The following is an 18,752-nucleotide window of genomic DNA, read 5'->3' on the forward strand; positions in this document are numbered from 1 at the left end:
GGAAAGAGATTATTCCCCAGAGGAACTTAAAAGCACTCTAGCAGCACTGTACTCTTCAGCTTCTGGATCAAGCCTCCATCCAAAAATGGTATAAACCCAAACAGCTGGGAATAAGAAAACTGATTATCAGCAGCACTTGTAGACCACTCCTTGGGCAATACAAAAATCTTTGTTATCCAAACTATAAAAGTATAAGCAAAAGGAAAACAGGATACTCTTGTACCTGATGAAATGACAACCTTCTTACTGAAAGTTCAGGAGAAACTATGTCACTCAGACAGAAGACAAACCGTTCATACTAAAAACAAAGACCTCTTTCCACTCAGTCCTTGATCTGGGAGACTACTTTGAAATATATGAACGAAACCCAGATAAATGGGCTACCACCAAAACCTCCAGAAGATTTTGCCATCATCTTTGTTTGCAAGCAGCAGGGCATAACAAGTGCATATTTATTATAGAGCTTGCTTTAAGGACCTGCCACCCTCTCTGTGTGCATTCTGGGAGTTTTACCTTCATACTATCTCTAGTAAATCCTGTGGATTAAATGCCTGTTTTCATCTCAAATACATTAGGAAAGCTTCTGGACTTCTCACAGTTCAGATGTACTGACACAGACCAGTTATTTTTGTCAGTGATGAGACTGATAATGCCAGCATTGGAAAGAAGGACAGAAATGACATTGAGACTTTAGATACGAAATGGAAAGGACACACTAGGCAAATGACTTTTTATTAAAGTTGCTAGCCACAGATGACTCACCAGGAGCTTTATATTTCTTGAAGGTGTCGTTTACTAGGGGGAAAAAAAGCACTGTTGGAGCTTGTGGGCTGTCAGCATCTTCGAACACATAGCATTCCTTCAGATTTTCCCTGTCTTCGTCACTTATCTCAATTGTGGGAAAGGGGATTCCTTGCCCAGAGATGTACTTTGCAATCTGATCCAGAGGCTGGATAAAAGAATAATATAAATAAAATCAGTAAAAAGGATCAAAACTCAAAAAAGATCCAGGAACCTGGATTTTTTTAAACTCCAGCAGAATGAATATTCTAAGGCTTGGATCTTCCTCTGTTGCAGACAGAAACAGCCATAACCACACCATACATTGCAGCTTATCTTACTTCCTGCATTGCTTTAGGTAAAACAAGAGCACAGTCCCTTTCTTTGAGCTTGCAAGTAGAACCAAAAGCCAGAAGATTGATTTTACAATTCCAGTGAAACAGGTTTATAAGTAAAAGGCAAAGAAACTGCAAGAATGGAGAAGGAACATTTCAGTATCCCTCTAGCAGCCTTCTTATTTACTGAGAAATAGATAATCTAATAACCTAAATAATAAATCATATATTAATAATTTAATTCCTATACCAGTACTGCAAAAGTTAGTTGTTTTAACTGACAAGTACTAGAGAACAAAAGACCATGAAGGAAAAATTTCTCAGGTATCATGGCTTTTCTTACCAGTGTCTGGGACCCTCCACTATAATTTAAATGCAGGATGACATCCACCTCCCTCTGTGACTTTAGAAGTGGTGGGTAGCTGGTGTTGATGAAAAAACCAGTATCAACCAGGGAGAGATCATCATCTGCTGTTTCTATCAGTTTATTTGGGAAGGAGTCTATCACTGTGTCTGAAATACAAATTAAAAAACAAGATTGACTGCTCCTCTGCAGAAAGTTAAAGGGCAAGAATGGAGAATTTTGTCCCCCATGTTCCCTGCATTCCTGTGCTCACTGACTAGCAGCACTGATTTACAGAAGTAAATGACACACAATAGCTTTTCCCTTCCATTGTTCCTGTACAGCTCAAGCACCTTTGGCCCTAAAGGGGAGTCCCTCCTGCCTCCTGAGGCTGAGCTCACCTTGTTGACTGGAACACAAAACCCACAAAACCCAACACAATTTCACTGCTCAGCTCTTCTAGAAAATGAAATGGTGTTCAAAACTGGCTTCCATGTCTTTCACTTGGGAAAGGGAGCAGAGAAATTTCAGAAGTCAGTTCTGTCTCTTTCCTCACTGGAAATCCTAAACGGACCCCCAAACATAAACCTCCTCAAAATGCTACTGAAAAAAATTCTGTGTTACTCTGCCTTTCCAAGTAGAAAATCCTTCACTCTCCAGGTATTTGCTGTGCATCTGGAAACCTCTGATAAAATTGGGATACTGTGCAATGGTTGGCCGCCCTGTTAAGACATCTCGCAGAGCAGAGGAGAGGACACTTGAGGGACTGAATAGACATGTGTCTACCTCATAGGGATTCACGGACAGGAAGGGTTCTTCCGCTGAAAGAAGGAAAGAAGAAGTTTGAAGTTTAGGACAGCTTTATGAAATCATCAATATATTTTTTTTAATTGAGTAACTAAGAACCACATTTGCCTCCATGGTAAATCAAACCTAGTAGAAAGCCCTTAAGGTCTGTGTGACCAAATACAACTCAGCATTACAAACAGCAGCAATCTGCAGGCAGCCAGTTGTCAGGCAGTGAGCACCACCCCCCGCTCTAGGCTTCCTCAAATGACACCCACTTCTGTTCAGTGTGTGGTGCAGGGCAGATCTGAGCTCCAAAACATACAGGAAGACAACACTGGCCCTTGAACAGGACACCTTTAGAAAGCACGTGAGCAACAACCAGCTGCAAACAATCTGTACATCTTCCCAGTGCAATTAACAACTAGTGCAAACTTTCTCTCTGGGCAGTTTAGTGGAGAAAACAGCCCTCTGCAGGAGATGTTTCCTCTACTGATAGTAGTAGTGACCAAGGAGGACCATATCCTAACTTAACAATCTTAAGATTTGTTCTTAATTCATTATTTTCACATGTCTGCTGGAGACTGTTTTACTGTCTGTGTGTCCTCTAGGAAAAGCTGTGGCTTTGCCAAAGCTTCGACAAAGCAGCACAGTTCAGTTCTTCTAAATCAAGCAGAAAACAACATTTCTTAACTGACGTCTCTGCTTTGCTTCCCTCATCTCTCTCTCCCTGACTTCAACAGCAACTCTTCAGGCATTAGACCTCTGCACAAAATATCGGGTAAAAAAATACACAAAAACATCTCACCAATATCTTTTACTCTGTCTCTGGTCCATCTAAACCAGAAATCCTCTGAATCAGCAGCCAAATTCCAGACATACATCACATCTATGGAAAATATACTACTCCACATGCCTGCAATGTGAAAGAGAGAATATAAACTGATTGGTGGAGTAGTCTTGGAAGAATTTTAATAGATACATACCTTTTATCCTTCCCCTTGGATACTTCCCTTCTGTTTGGATGGATATCTTTGAAGACATATGTCCAAAGTATGTCCTTGCTAATGCAAATTCACACTTGTCCAACCTGTTTGCTAGTGTCTTCCCCAGGCTGTCCACCACAGACCATATGCTCACCCATGCCAGCTGCTTCTCCTCCTGTCCCTCCAGGCAATAGTCACCTTGCAAGTAGCAGATCCGAGTCTCTGAGAGCCTCTTCACCAGCCTTCCCATAAAGAATTCACTTCCAAAATGTTCTGCACGAATAGATGCTCCGTATTTCAGGTGACTGACTTCATAAGGAGTGAACTCCAACCACTCTATGGTGACAGCAGCAGGATCATGAGAAGGCATTAATGCTTTAACTGTTGCTAAACAAAAGAGTACTAGAGAGCAGGAACAAATCACAAGAAAGACACTGCCTCGTTCATAATATACTGTTCACCAGCTATAGCAGTACTATTGCTCAGAGAGAACATAGGTCTTTTGATACAGCAATCTCCAGCAGAAAAGCCCTGGCCTGAAGGAAACCAAAAGCATTCTGTGTAGATAATCTTACCCAAAAGTACGTTTTTGCTGAGGTATAATTTAGTCCCTTAAGGGCATCAGCAACAGGGCTTAGCATTCGCCTGGTGTCATGTACTTAGCTGCTCATATTTTAAAAAATACTGTGAAAAACAATACTAGGGAAAACAGCGATTTTCCTGCCACTGGACCCAAAAATCCAAAGTTTTCCCTTTAGTTGTTTAAAACAAGATCACATGGAACCATCATAAGAATTAGTTTTCTTACAAAGGTTTTTGTGACCAGGATAAATTGTAAGTTTGGCATCTTCTGTGATAAATATACTCTTGCTTCTGGCAATGTAGAGAACTCAAATTCTAAAGACTAAGCATGTCGGGATTTTTTTTTTAAGTGTTAGTTTTGCGTGACATTTTACAAGGGTTTTTGTAATTACAATTATGATGACATAACTGGTTGGCTGGATGAGGGGAGAGCAGTGGATGTCATCTACCTTGACTTCAGCCAGGCTTTTGTCACTGTCTCCCATAACATCCTCATTAGGAAACTCAGGAGTGTGGGCTAGATGAGTGGACAGTGAGGTGGATTGAGAACTGGCTGTGTGACAGAACTCAGAGGGTTGTGATCAACTGAGCAGGGTCAAGTTGGAGACCTGTAACCAGAGGTGTCCCCCAGGGGTCAATACTTGGTTTCATCTTGTTCAGCATATTCATCAATGACCTGGATGAGTGGACAAATTGAGAGGGGTGGCTGACACTCCAGAGAGCTGTGCTGCCATCCAGTGTGTGACCTGGACAGGCTGGACAGCTGGGCAGAGAAGAATCTAATGAGGTTTAACAAGGGGAAGTTTAGGGTCCTGCACCTGGGGAGGAAGAATCCCATGCACTAATAAAGGTTAGGGGTGGACCTGATGGAAACACATTCCGAGAAGAAGGATCTGGGAGTTCTGGTAGACAGTGAATTATCCATGAGCCAGCAATGTGCCCTTGCTGCCAAGAGGGCCAATGGAAACCTGGGGTGCATAAGGAAGAATGTGGCCAGTAGGTCGAGGGAGGTCATTCTCCCTCTCTGCCCTGGTGAGGCCACAGCTGAAGAACTGCATTCAGTTCTAGGCTCCCCAGTTCAAGAGAGACAGGGAACTAATAGAGTCCAGCAGAGGGCAACAAAGATGACTTGGGGGCTGGAGCATCTTCCTTATGAGGAAAGGTTGAGGGAGCTGGGACTCTTTAGCCTTGAGAAGACTGAGAGGAGACCTTATTCATGCCTGTAAGTATCTAAAGGGTGGGTGCAAGGAGGATGGAGCCAGACTCTATTCAGTAGTTCCCAGTGACAGGATGAGGGGCCATGGGCACAAGCTGGAACATAGGAAGTTCCATTTAAATATGAGGAAGCGCTTCCTTACAGTGAGGGTGACAGAGCACTGGAACAGGCTGCCCAGGGAGGTTGTGGAGTCCCCTTCTCTGGAGATGTTCAAGACCCACCTGGATGCAGTCCTGACTAATGTGCACTAGAGGATCCTGCTTTAGTGGGGGAGTTGGACTGGATGATCTCTAGAGGTCCCTTCCAACTCTGACAATTCCATGGTTCCATGATTCCATAGTATTAAAGCTGATTACATGCATTTAGTCTTAGTTCAGATTACTTTAATTATAAAGTTGTTAAGAAATCTAGATCATAACCATTACCTCTGAATGCCTGAGCACTATAGCTGGACTTGAGGTTGATGGCCACATAGATGGGCAATGGGTTCTGACCATTATCCAAAGCCTGCCGTTGGTCCGAGAGTCTGTGCTCGTCTTTCTGGTTTATATAAAAAAAGGTTAATGGAATGAAGTGAAATACAACTTGCACTTGAAATAATATAGTGTGAATTAGGAGCTTTATCCAGGTTCTCCTTTCCATCCTCATCTCACTGGATTGTGCAGTTTACACTTCAAAATACATTTTTCTCAGGATTTTTCTTTCTTTAAGAACTAACACATCTTACTGAAATGCTATGGCTCCTCCAGTTCAAAGTCAACCTCACTTTAAAGCAAGAGTAGTGTTTTAATAATGGATCTGAATATGCAGAATTTAATCAACCACTAATTATTTGCATTAGCAGTACTGAATGGCATCCCAGGATTCATTTTCTTCTTCTTTATAGTTATAAAAGTTAATCAGGTTGCTGGAAAAATAGGAGTAATACCTTATCATGTAGCATGGATTCAATCACAAGGCCCCAAAGGTCTATGAAAGAAGTTTTATGTCCTTCTTTAGACCTTTCCATCAGGTCATTATAATAGTATTTAAGGCAATCCAAAGAAAAACAGCAGATCTTGGATTTGGTTACTTGCTTGCGAGCTTCCTTGATTGCATCTTCCAGATACTTTTGTGACCAATTAGCATCTTCATATAAGTTTCCCATTGTCCTGAAGAAACATCAGAGGAAAAACATGAAAAAGAACTGATGCTGTGGTTTGGCTTCAGAGATTTTCTGTACAATCTGTTTGCCTATTTCTCAATTCATATGAAGTTCATAAATTAAACACAAGTGAAACACTCTCATCTCAAGAGCAAATAAAAGCTCTAAGCTTCCCTTGTTTTGATGCTAAAAGTTTACATGGGCTCAAACATTGTCTGAGAAATTTAAGGGGGGGAAATAAATCTTCTCAAGGCTATTATATAATAGACTCCACAAGTCCTGAGAAAATCCAGTTCTTGGAAGGTGGGAAATCTTCTAGGGAACAGTCACCTCTAGTTTGCTCTAGTCTCATTTTTTTTCTGCTGGTATCTGCTACTGGCTCCCACCATAAGAGAACTGGCCAGTTTGGGGCACGTCCTTGTATGATCACTCTTACTTGTCTCCTTGAAATTACAACCCACTCAGATCTCCATATACATACAGAGGAGTTAAATAATTTTGATAAATACTTGGACAAATCTGCCATTCAGATTTGGACTTCTATAAAGGACAGATACACACGATTCAGTGCAGAAAAACTGTCTCCACTTCCAACCAGGTGTAGAGGAGTGGAGCTACCTGGAACCAACATGATTTAACACTTAAGTTATTTTAAATATGACACCATCTGCCATATGCTCACTGGGAAAAGAGAGCACTTTATAGTCAGCAACAATAGCTGCAGTATCTTCAAGGTCAGTAACTTGCCATTATTTGTTGGGCTGTCTGTCACAGTATTAATTCCACTAGCCGCAAATACATATTTTACCAGAGGGAGATGCACTCTAAATCCAAAATGGAAGTGAGAATAACCAGCAAATGACAGGCATAAATTCTTCTTCCCCTCTTTCTTCAATTTCCAGTCTAAAGACAAGTTTGTTGCTTTCAGTCTAAGGTATAATTGATAAAATATGAAAAGCTAATAGAGAATTCAGATGCAAATATCAGGCATAGACTGTGGTGACAACAGCAGCTGATGAACGTGACGGTTGATCTCTCATTCAGTAGGTTTTGTTTCTTCTCTCTAGGTGGGCACAGAGGAGATTGTGGGGAAAATGGGAATGCTTTTGATTTACCAAATGCCATATGAGCTGACGGTGCAGTCCGAACAGTCAACAGCATTAAGCAAAAAGAGTGCAAACATAAACCTTGTTTGGGTCATTCTCACCATGTGGTACCAGATAAACCACCGATGTAGGAAACGCAGTCCAGGAGCTGGAGCTTCTGCAGCCCCAGCAGGCTGCCGTACATCGCTGTCAGCGACCTCGTCCCTCCCCCGGTCGTCGTGATGGCCACCACAGGCACCTGTTCAACACAGCCAGGCAGGTATCAGCATCCTTCCTACTGCAGGAATCAGGTCACAGGTTCCAAGTACTGACACAAGCAGTGACATTTTCTGCAAAAAGTATGTGAAGTTGCAAAAGACTTCTGTTGCTACCACCTGACGGATGGGAGAGGCAAGGCTTATGTCTTACCCACTCAGATCGGGTGGGTGGGAGGATGTTTACTTAATATGTAATTGGAAATCAACCTCATCACCCTGGAATTCTTCTCGAAGTGTATTATTAGAAGTGGCCACAGAACATGCAGGATTTACCGTGCAGAGAAGAGGAGGGAGCGGTGATTCTGCCTCTAAACAATGACCAGTGTCTCAGAGGAACATCCAGCACCCTGTCATCAGCCACACTGAACAATAGCTGAAACCTTCCTGGCCTCAGGCCACTAATTACTTTGTGTCCTGAAGCAAAATCATTGATAGGGCTTCCCCCTCACAACTGAAGAGACAGACTATTCTTCTCCTAATCTTTTCCTGATCTAGTACACCCTTTGCTGCCATGTTAGCATTTTGAGTTGTGTGGATCCTCACATGTCCTATGGAAAAAAGTCCACTTTAACCTTTTAAGTATTAGCTTCTAATTATACCAAGAAATCTGCTGCTTTTAAACCAATTAATAAAGCCTGAAGAAAATACTTCTCCTATTCTATGATATTAAAAAAAAAAATAATTTAAAAAAAGTTATTTCTACCCTGAACTCAAGTAGAACTTAAAATCTAGGAAAATTTATACAAGAATAGTGGGGGAAAACCTGATGATCTTAACTAAAATTAGAATAATTTCCCAAAAGTTATATTTTGAGGTTTACATTTTATAACCTTTTTCATCATGAATTAAAATTCTACTGATTACTTTTTTTTCAGCCATTTTTTTTTCCAGTCAAAACCAGCACAAAATGTAAAACAGTTAACAAGATAGGCAGGATTTTTTCCACAATTTTGACGCTTAAGACATTAATAGGAGAGTGAGAGTAATTAGATCTTTTCAAAAAACAGCTTTGGTCTTACTATCTCAACCACTTCTCCATGTGTCAGGAAACTCTTAGCTATGTAAAGATATTGTTTTCAGTTTTCTTGAAAACTTTGTTTCCTATAGAACTCTCTGCTCTGAAATTCAAAACATGTTTTGTTTTTTTCTTTAAACTGGTACCCTACCCACAGCATTATTTCTTTTAATTTTCAGCTAAATGAGATTCTTTCTATTGATATGTTTGTACTTCTCTGATTTGCAACAACCCTGATAGACATAAGTAGTTACAAAACTTATGACTGAATTACGGAGGCAGGAGCAGGGGCTACAGTGATAAAGCTACACTTTTCATCAGCTATTTCATTCATACAACTCAACAATGCTGCAAGATTCACTTTTTCAGCCTGAAGTTTTTATGTCAGTAGTCTGTTTCCCCAGCAAAACGCATTTTCTGTTGCAGACATCACTCAAAGTATTTTTGTTCAATGTCTGTGTGAAAATTTTTCCTTCCTCCCCTTGAATCCTTTACCAATGCCATGACTACTACCTTGCCCCTGTTGCTGAGCTAAAGCACTATTGCCCAGGCAGCATCTCCCAGCTGCTCCATGTCTGCCCACTATAAATTTTCCTCCTGAGATCCATGAGCAGGATCAAGAATAAACAGGAATGGCTTGAGTTGAGGAAATGTTGAGAAGTTTTGGGGGCTGTAATGGCATTAACCTGCCTTCCCTGCTCTCCTGCGTGAACCAGCTACTGCTTCTTTTATTAACCCTTGCCCTAGCTGGCCAGGCCTGTCCCAGAACAGTAGGATTAATTAAGCTGGTTTTTGTTTGTGGTTTCAATTTGTGAGCCAGACCCCAAGCCCCAGAAAGGAGTTGCTACCAGAAAGTGCATTGGCTTGCCTCATGCTCTTTCAGATCCTCCTCCAAATGAAGAATCTTTTTCAGAGCAGCAGCAACATATTTCTTTCTTTTCCGAAGGAAGTCTCGCTCTTCCCTGCACAGGCTAAAACCCAAGCGCACATCCAGGTTTCCTGAGCTGGAATAGACAACAGGACAAATCAAGGCATGTGTCTTTTATAGCTGATTTAAGAACTGTGGGCAGGTAGTCAGTGAACTCCACAAATCATCTGTAAAACAAGCTGTTTCCAAATCTGCATATTGATCAGGGAACAGAAGAAAAATAAGCATTTCTATTGCCAGCAAGGAGTTGTAGTGAGGAAGAAGAGGAGTTTCCAAGGCACTTGAGATTACTTGTGAGCACAGGCACAAAGACAAGACAGAAAAGATAGAGAAGATAGGGAAAGATCACCAAAACAGGTAATTCAGGAGTAATTTTTTCTGTATCCATTCTTTTTTGTCACCGTGACATCCAAGAAAACTCAAGTGATGTCACCATCACATGACCTCAGGTTTTGACAGCTCGCTAACAGTATTTAAAGTGGAGGTCCTAATGCACCATGTGACAGAGCTTGAACTGCAGAGCAAGGCCTGCAGCAACACCCCCTGCTCAGCCCCTGTCCTGTGAAATCCAGCCTTTTACCTGTGGGCTGAACAGATTTCTAGAGAGGCATTTGCAAGCTTCATCCTATAAATATACAACAATATCCATGATTTTTTCCACATAGGCAATCACACTGAATTTTCTCCCTTGAGAAATGTGAAGCATAAGACAAAAAAAAATTTGCAAAAAAAAATAAAGCTACAAAGCCAATCAAATGGCAGCTACTGTTTTGAGCCTTCAACAACACAAATGCACTTGTTATTGAGAAGAGCACAAAATATTGATTAAATCTGCTGAGTCACATCACCCTCTGGTGGCTGTATACTCTATCCTGAACATTACTTTTATCAGTAGTTCACAAAGGTGAATGTTTCAAGGGTTACTGTTAGTAACCTCAGTTCTCCAGCAAATTTGTTATATCACAGTGTAAGTCTGAAAACAGAATAAGGTCAATTGACTGACCTTATGAAAACAAACAACTTGTTTAGCGGTAGACTAAAAATTATCTTGCTCTCTATAAATCTGTATTTGTAGGATTTAATTTTCAACATATTTTGTAATGGGCTGAGATTGAGCATTCTTCCCATGCTTTGCACTTCATTTATACAAACTCCTGCCATGCTCTGAAAATCCATCTTGATCTCTTCTATGTCACCCAATAGTAAGGATGCTGTGTGAACCATATGAATTTTTCAGCTGTATGATAAAACCTCATTGCACTTCTCACAGGTGCAATTCTGTCCCTGTGAGAGGGTTGGCAGAGGTACAGCTGGTCAGGTCTTAGCTCCCCTTCTGCCCAGTGAAACAGGAGAAGGAGCAGAAGCCAGGCTGCCCTACCTTTGGTTTGGTGCCTTTGCAAAGTTAAAGAGGAACAGAGTTTATTTCAGTCATTAAGCAGATCTGACTACTGCCACAAATGGGCAACAAAATTAATATGAGCAGTGAAGTTTCACTCATGTCTAAAAATAGCAGTCACAAAACAGGCTAATTTACTCTGGAGAAACCTACCACAGCTCATAAACTCATACTGAGCTGCATGATCCCTTAACTGCAGCAGACCTACACTTACCTGAGGCACCACGTGAGTACAAAGCACTCACACGGCTTCTGTTCATCTCTCCACCTATCACAGAAAAAAAACCCCTGTACTAGCTTACAGTAATCCTGAATGAGAGGACAAAATGAGGCTTATCTTACCATTTCCTTGCTGTCAAGCACAAGTGAAAGGAATTATCCTAGAAAGCCAGAAAATAAAGCTAATTAGCATAACATTTTAAAGCGTTTCTTTCCTTCAAGCTCAGGCAATGCTCATGCAGCAAGACAGGAGGTTCTCAAGTAATAATTCATATGGCTAATGACATTATTTTGGTATAATTCATTGAAGTTTCACTCCCTGCTCTGGAATCAATTCTCTTTTACCTAATAAGTCTGTCTGTTCGGGGCAGTTAATGTGCCATGAGCTTACAGCTAGTGTTAGATCAGCTCACTGTGTGCACACACTTAGAAGGAGCAACAAGAATGAGACAAGCTACCTTATTAAAAAATAAGAAAAAAATTGCATACTAAAGCACTGCCAGTATCAATATTTTTACAAGATGTGAATTAAGCTTGTATTCTGGATTGTTTGGGCTTTTAAAATTACTAGCTAAAAATAAATTTTGGAATGCATGTGCATAAGACAGTAATTTTTGTTCCTTGAAACATTTAATTCTAATTATGGGATGCAGGTTTCCAATGATTTTCCTATTATAATAATTATTGTTAACCTCTGCATTCCTTAAAAGTGCGTATGAAGTCTTGTTTTTTTTAGCATTTTCCGTAAACAGCTGTACAATTTTACACATATTTTGTTCACTCAGTAACTTTATTTCTAGCTGCACAATAGTAAGCACATTTTGAGAATAATTACTTCAAAAGCTTCACAGCACTCACCTCTTCTATTATTATTTCTTTCTGCAAAGGCAGTGAATTCAGAGGGAACGAAAAGACTCTGGATTTCTCTGTTTCATTTTTATCTGCCAGCTGAAACAATGCAAAAAGTGGTAGGAATGTGCACATGAAAGGTCATGTCTAGAACTTCTCCCACTAAGAAGGCTAGTTCAGTTTACCAGTTCCATTAATTTAATCTAATTTCATCAAAGTTAATGATAACATACAGAAAGGGAATCTACCTCTTCTGGCAATATAATATCCAGTCTTGTCTGGTCGTTAATGACACAGTGAAATACAATGATCCTGAGGCTGGGCTCAGAGTCCAGCAAAATCTTCTGGCTTCCTTCATGGGATCCTTTTACCCTAAATGTAAGCTCGTGGTCTAAACACAGAGGCAAGGAACAAAAATAATTTTAACTATTCCCAGCAAAGATACATAAGTAAAATGAAATCTGCTTCTACTCTGCACACTTTTTGGTCCAATTTTCCTTGCACCGTGATGATTAAAGTAGATATCAGTTGACTGAAACAGACTGAAAAGTAGCATAAAACATCTTGTTGGATCTCTGTAAATCATTGACATGCAGAGATCACATATTTTTCAAATCCTGTGGTGTGCTCTCCATGAATAAATAAACCCAAGATATAGACTTAAAGGCATTTTGGATTATTCACATTAAATAAGAATATCAGTTATTTGATGTCAGCCTGTTCTGCTTCATTGTGTACATGTTATTGTATGTTGTGTCTGCTACAATAGTCAAATGATTCATAGTCAAAAATCAAGCAGGCTACTCAATATGTGTGCTTATTTCACCAGAACAGAAACAAGCTGGCAACTCAAAGGCTGTGATACTTGTACGGAAAAGCCTTTATGTTTAAAGAGAGATTGTACACTGTGCCCATGCAAGATCAGGGCCAACAAGTACATCATTTTGGGTCACAATGCTTTTGTCCTCATGATACATTTCAGTCTAAAACTTCCAATAATGCAACTCAGCCATTGCTACCATTGTCTTCACTAAGGTTAATTTTCCATTCATTCATTATCTCAAAACAGCCAGAATTTTTTGAGATTTTCCCCATGAGCATCTTTACACAAGCTACCATTTATTTGAATGAACTTAAAGACTAGTGAAGAGTCTTGTTATATTGACTAGAGCTACATTTTACATGCAAAGTGATGGTTTGCATTTTATGCAGACTCCTTTCATACTATTTTACATTTAAACTTCAAAGCTTTAGTTTAGCATTTTTGCTCAACCAACCAAAAAGATTTCTTTCAGAACCCCGAACGTGCAAAAACACACTCACATCCAAATTAAAAATACAGGATAAGATTTCTACACATTGATCAAATTATAAGATAATTCTAAAAGAATATCCAACTTAGTTAAAAAGTTTCAGTTTGAACAAGCAATAAACAAAGAGAATATATTTTTCCCCAAGTTTTTAGTTCTAGTATATATGTTCTATGCTTGCATCAATTCCAGATTTGCCTCAGAACTGAGTTCTCGACTAACTTGAATTTTGACAGATGTAATCCTTCTGCAAGGTGGGGCATGGTGAAACTAAGTATTATGTGACACAGCTAGATTAACACGTATAACAGATTATTAATTTTTCAACATCTGTTGCAGTGACTGAATCACAACACAAAAACAATAGGTTAATGAAGCAATAACCTCACTTGTGGATTGCTGCTTCAGCTTCCCTGTATCCACTCTAACCTCCAAACAGGAAGCCTCACGTGCCTGTAGCAATAGAGAATAAATGACAATTGAAAGAAGTGTAAATGTCACTGCAAGTGATTCATACTGTTCTCAACCAACCCCTCCAGTTGATCAATTGACAACACAATTATTATCTATTACTATGTCTTCAGATAACATCAGTGCAATAGTGACATGGTGTTTTTTTCTAAGTTTGAAAGTAAAGACAAACTCATTACCTGCTTGAACTTAAAGAGACAGTTAAGTAAAGAAGATAAGACCTACTGAAAATAAGAGACATATTGAGATATGGGACTCTTCTTATGAGTGCTTATCACTGTCTTGATTAACCTATGATATTTTCGGGTGTAATGGGGGAATAATAGATAGGAAATTCAAGTTTATAGAAGAAAGCAGATGTCACATGCAGGCTGACAGCAGCCTCACAGGTTGCCTTTGCAGAAGGTGGCATGCACTGGAGTGGTGGGGAAACAGTGATCCTTGGTGCTAACAACAGATCCTTTTTTTCTCAGTAGGACAGTGTGGCTGATGCTACGGAGTTTGGGACACAGCTCAAGGTTTCCAAAGGGAAAAGCATAAACACTTGTTACGCAGACACAGGAAAGATCGTAAGAAATATACATTACCACTAGCACTCCATTAGTAATAATGGCATCAGGATAGTCCAGGCTGAAAAATAAAATGGAAAATACAATGTTAGGAGTAGGATAACCCACATAAATATTTAAGTCGATGAGTTAACACGTTACTCATTTTTCCCCCATCAACTCCAACACGTCTTACTTTAACATTCTCACTCGATAATCCATCAAAACTCATATCAAACATAGTTCTAGATCACAAGCTGAATTGCAAGTTTTTCCATCCACCCACAATGGAATATGAAGCTCAGCTTTTACTTCTGTAGTTTTTCATACTTGCTTTAGTAAACCACGTGGTGAATTCTGATATGTGGCATCCTGAATTTGAGGGAGCTGGAGGCTGCTACATCTGTCTTCTTTTGAGCATTACACAGTCTGACCCAAAGGTTTGTGCTTAAAAAAGCTAATACACTTATCTAGATTTCCACCATTTTCCAGAAATTACAGTAACAGTTGAATAAACTGTACTCACCTCTGTAAAGTGTTTTGCAAAATGTACATGAGATTTTTAATATATGTGCAGATGTTAGATGCCCACCTAGGGGCAGAAGTGGGTTCATGTACTGCAGGCGCCGATTCTTATATTTTTCAGTATTCCTCCCTCAGAAAAATCAAGTAATGTCTCATTAAGGATATCTTATCATTAACTTATCATTTGTCATTTTATTAAATTGCAGATGTAGATTCATACAGTAACTCAAAACCCAGATTAGTACAAAGGAAATACACACAAATATAAAACCAGGCAATATGCTACCTTTAAAATCAGATGAATGACACTGCTATTATCCATTTTAAGAGGTCTACCACAAGTATTAGATTTCAGTATAAACACACATGAAGATAGTTTTGTAAAACTTCCGATGAGCAAGAATTCTCCCAAAGTTTCAAAGCTCATAAAGAGTTTAAATGTTAATTTCCAAATAAATATTTTCCTATAAGAGTGAAAAATATGGATTGGGTATATACTGTGCAGGACATTCAGGAAAAACCTTCCAGTTAAAACAAACAAACCACCCCCCCCATCCCCTCCCTCACCCGAAAAAAAAAAGCACATCACAATAGTTTCACTGGAAAAATTAATTATACTATTTTACTTAAGAATTTTGTAGGCTCTTTTTTTGAAAGTGTATTTTAAAAGAGTTCAAAGAACACCAGCCAGGGAAGGGCAAAAAAAAATAATTTAAAAAGCAGTGTTTCTACCTGTGTGCAGGAAAATATATTTAAGTACCACTCAAGTTTTGTTTCAGACACAAACTTTTGCACTTAATTACTATTTTGTAGCCAAATAGTTGTAACATTGCATAACACATGGTGTCACTATCCTCATATACTTCATTAAAAAAAAAAATTGAAGAAAGCAGAAAAACAAGATGGTGGATATTGAAAGATCTCAGCCTACATAGCCTGGTGAAATGAAGGTGGAAAGACAGGAAAAGATATGGTAAGTAAGGTAAATATCCAGTAAAGTGTAGTATTATTTGAGGTATAATAAAGTACAAAATTAGGCTGACACTTAGGAAGTCCAAGGCATGACTTTCAAACAGGGTGGAAGAACCTGCACTGTATTTTTTTATTATTTTTTTTTAACCTGGTGATCTTTAACTTCTTTTAAGAAGAACAAAGAAATGCACCAGCTTTGGACATCAGCTGTGGCTACAAACACAGCTGAGCTGGGTGCAGAAGAGATCTTACCATTCAGGTTGGCAGGAGCCTTTGAAAATTTTGCCTCTCTTTGGAGCAAATGTCTACTTCTTGGGACGAGCTGGTAATTTCCCTAGGAACCAACATGCCATTAGACAGCCCTTGTTACACATACTAAATTTCCCATCCTCTCCTCCATCACAGTTCATGATTTATACCCTTTTTAAATGCAGACATAAGTTCTACTATGAGAACTGGAAGCATATTATGGCCTGCAGCAGGGGAGGACAGGAACAGAGACCTTGGGCCTCCTTCTCCATTAAATATCTACTGAAGGGTTGCCTGAGACTGCAGTGGATTCTGTGAGCCCAGGGATCACTTTCCAACACCTGGTTTGCTGCCTTCATTTTAGATCATGCCTGGCTTATAATGAAATGGACAATACTGTATGGGAAGTTACAGTCACACAGATTCCTGTATTACAGCTCACATTTAGACTACTGTGTTTCATTGCACCAGAGGATCTGGCTTCTTCATACCTACATACAAAATTTTAATTATTTCATGTCAGATCTAGCTTCCCCTTCTTTTAGTAGCCCCTATATCATGCAGGCTACTTTTCTGAGCTTCCTGAACACCCATGAGAAGCATGAGGAATGGTACCAGTTCCATAAGGAAAACTTTGTTCACCTCAAAGGTTCTCTGGCTGTCATCTTCCTCGACTTAAAATTTTTCCTTCAGTGCTCCTTGATGCTGTGACTTCCTGCCACAAACACAAATGCAAACAGTACATTTGGCCCTGGACCAATGGAGACTCTGCCTACCCTGAGAGTTTCCTCAGCAGTGCCCAAAACCAATGGCGAGCATGATCTCCTGGTCCCCCCACACACACAATGGGAAACTTCTCAAAATAACACAGCAGAACTACAGAAAGAAAAAAAAGATGTTTATTTTCTAAAAATCATGCTTTTGCCATATTTCAATAATTTATATTTAGCTTTTATACAATGTTTTGTACACCTATTTACATTTATTTGTGCTAAGTGGGCTTTGTTTTAAGCATTGTCTTTCACATTTGAAGAAAAAGAAGAGGAAAAGGGAGCTAAGAAGAAAAGCTGTGTAAGAGTGGTCCTTCATTCTTCCAAGACTTGTTTGAGATTCATCTCCTCAAGACAGGACATCTGAAAGATAGAAAGAGGCCAGAAAGGTGATCAGCAGACCCAGCAAATACCCTGGGCCCTCAGACCTCTCCTTGGAAGCTCAAGGTACCTTTTAGTTCAACAGAAGTTTTGGTGGCCCCTCACTATCAGGTGCAGACTTCATTAGAAATCAGAGGGGAGGGGGATGTTGAGGGAGCGAAGCCACCTAGTCCAGCGGGACTCGGTCCCTGTAGCAACTCGTATAGGCTCATGCTGATTCTGGACCCTACCAGTGGAAACACAAGGGAGAAAGCCCATGTTACCATTGATAATCTGCAGAAAATAACACAAAAAGCACTGAAGTATGCAAGTCAGCAGCCTGTGTACAATGACCTTACCTTTTCCTCTACTGCTGCTTGAGCGCAGCAGCTCTCATGCCAGCTGGGCTCATGTTAGAAGCCCATAAAACACTGGGCAGACGTTTGCAATCCCTTGGCTCTGTTGCTGGTGAAAAGGCACTTGGAGGAAGGAGCATGCCTTCCTCTCTGAGCTGCTAGGGTCAAAGGTTTGGTGCTCAGTGCCTGCCATGGGTAGTGGCAGAAGAGAGGTGAGAGTTTGCAGGTAGAGCAGTAGTGGAGTAAGAGTGAGGCAAAACTAGAAAGTGCATTCATCTTGCAGTTGTGGACACCAAGCTACCAAAATGAAGGTTTTCTTCCATTTTAAATAAAAGATCATAGGAATGTGGGAATGTGGGAATCCATTTCATCCAGCCCACCAGTGTATCTTCAGGGAATTTTTATTATGTTCTTTGTAAAAGTAACACAAAACACATTTTTTTTGCAGTGATGTTAAAAGGCAAACAAAAATAGGAGTGACAAAGCCACTATCATAGATGTGTGACCCAGGAAACTTTCTTGGCCTGGGGTTACACTTCATGTGTGATATTATTCATCTGAAATGCTGGAAAGGAAAAACAGGCTAACATAGTAAATCTTACAATTGGTAAGTCTGGAATGAAGATGGAGAAGGAATTAAAAACTACTTCAGATAAATAGTGTCAGATGAAATGTGTTAGTGGGGATAATTATTAATTTTGGAGATGAACTTCCAAATTTACCCCAAAAGTGTGTTCTCATGGTTCCCATCACAATACCAGATTAGTAGAATATGGCTTTTGCCAGATTTGCCCCCCACCACGGTTAGATGTACTTCTTGTCAGCACTATGGTCGGCTCTCCCCCTCTGAAAATTATCTCTCATCTCTGAGGTGAGAGATTATCTCACCTCTCCCATCCAGCAATGCCAAAAACCTGCTGAGCTTGTTCAAGACCAGAGATATGTTGGTTGGTTAATAGCATTCTGACAACCCATCTCAGCTGTTTCAGTTCAGTCTTTCAGACCTTGTCAGGGCTCTTTAGTGTATCACACAATGTGATGCATTGTCTCCTATTTTAGTGCACATACCCTTTCATTAATTAGTCCTTATATTACACTTTCCTATGTGGAGGGGAAAAACACTCCTACCTCTCAATATTCTACCAAGATTATGATATTTGATCAATTCAGATGTCCTCACACATTTATTCTAGGCTCAAATGATGGGCAGAACAGTATTGACTGCAACATATTTTCATGAAATCCAAGT

At 39.8% G+C, this 18,752-nt stretch overlaps 1 protein-coding gene across 1 annotated transcript in view; it reads right to left on the reverse strand.

The window, feature by feature from the left end:
- Positions 1 to 18,752, reverse strand: part of LOC104390438 (cytosolic phospholipase A2 epsilon-like) — a 31,956-nt gene that overhangs the window by 619 nt on the left and 12,585 nt on the right. Inside the window, exons 6-19 of the mRNA XM_009999577.1 lie at positions 14,311 to 14,353; positions 13,642 to 13,705; positions 12,191 to 12,333; positions 11,952 to 12,041; positions 11,217 to 11,254; positions 9,419 to 9,554; positions 7,380 to 7,516; positions 5,957 to 6,179; positions 5,454 to 5,568; positions 3,429 to 3,566; positions 3,053 to 3,160; positions 2,088 to 2,279; positions 1,459 to 1,628; positions 763 to 949 (exon numbers count right to left, since the gene is read on the reverse strand). Of these exons, the coding sequence (XP_009997879.1) occupies positions 763 to 949; positions 1,459 to 1,628; positions 2,088 to 2,279; positions 3,053 to 3,160; positions 3,429 to 3,566; positions 5,454 to 5,568; positions 5,957 to 6,179; positions 7,380 to 7,516; positions 9,419 to 9,554; positions 11,217 to 11,254; positions 11,952 to 12,041; positions 12,191 to 12,333; positions 13,642 to 13,705; positions 14,311 to 14,353 (1,784 nt within the window). The remainder of the gene's footprint in view (positions 1 to 762; positions 950 to 1,458; positions 1,629 to 2,087; positions 2,280 to 3,052; positions 3,161 to 3,428; positions 3,567 to 5,453; positions 5,569 to 5,956; positions 6,180 to 7,379; positions 7,517 to 9,418; positions 9,555 to 11,216; positions 11,255 to 11,951; positions 12,042 to 12,190; positions 12,334 to 13,641; positions 13,706 to 14,310; positions 14,354 to 18,752) is intronic.

The sequence above is a fragment of the Chaetura pelagica genome, unplaced genomic scaffold, assembly GCF_000747805.2.
Source record: "Chaetura pelagica isolate M959 unplaced genomic scaffold, ChaPel_1.0 scaffold55, whole genome shotgun sequence".
NCBI classification, from domain to species: Eukaryota; Metazoa; Chordata; class Aves; order Apodiformes; family Apodidae; genus Chaetura; species Chaetura pelagica.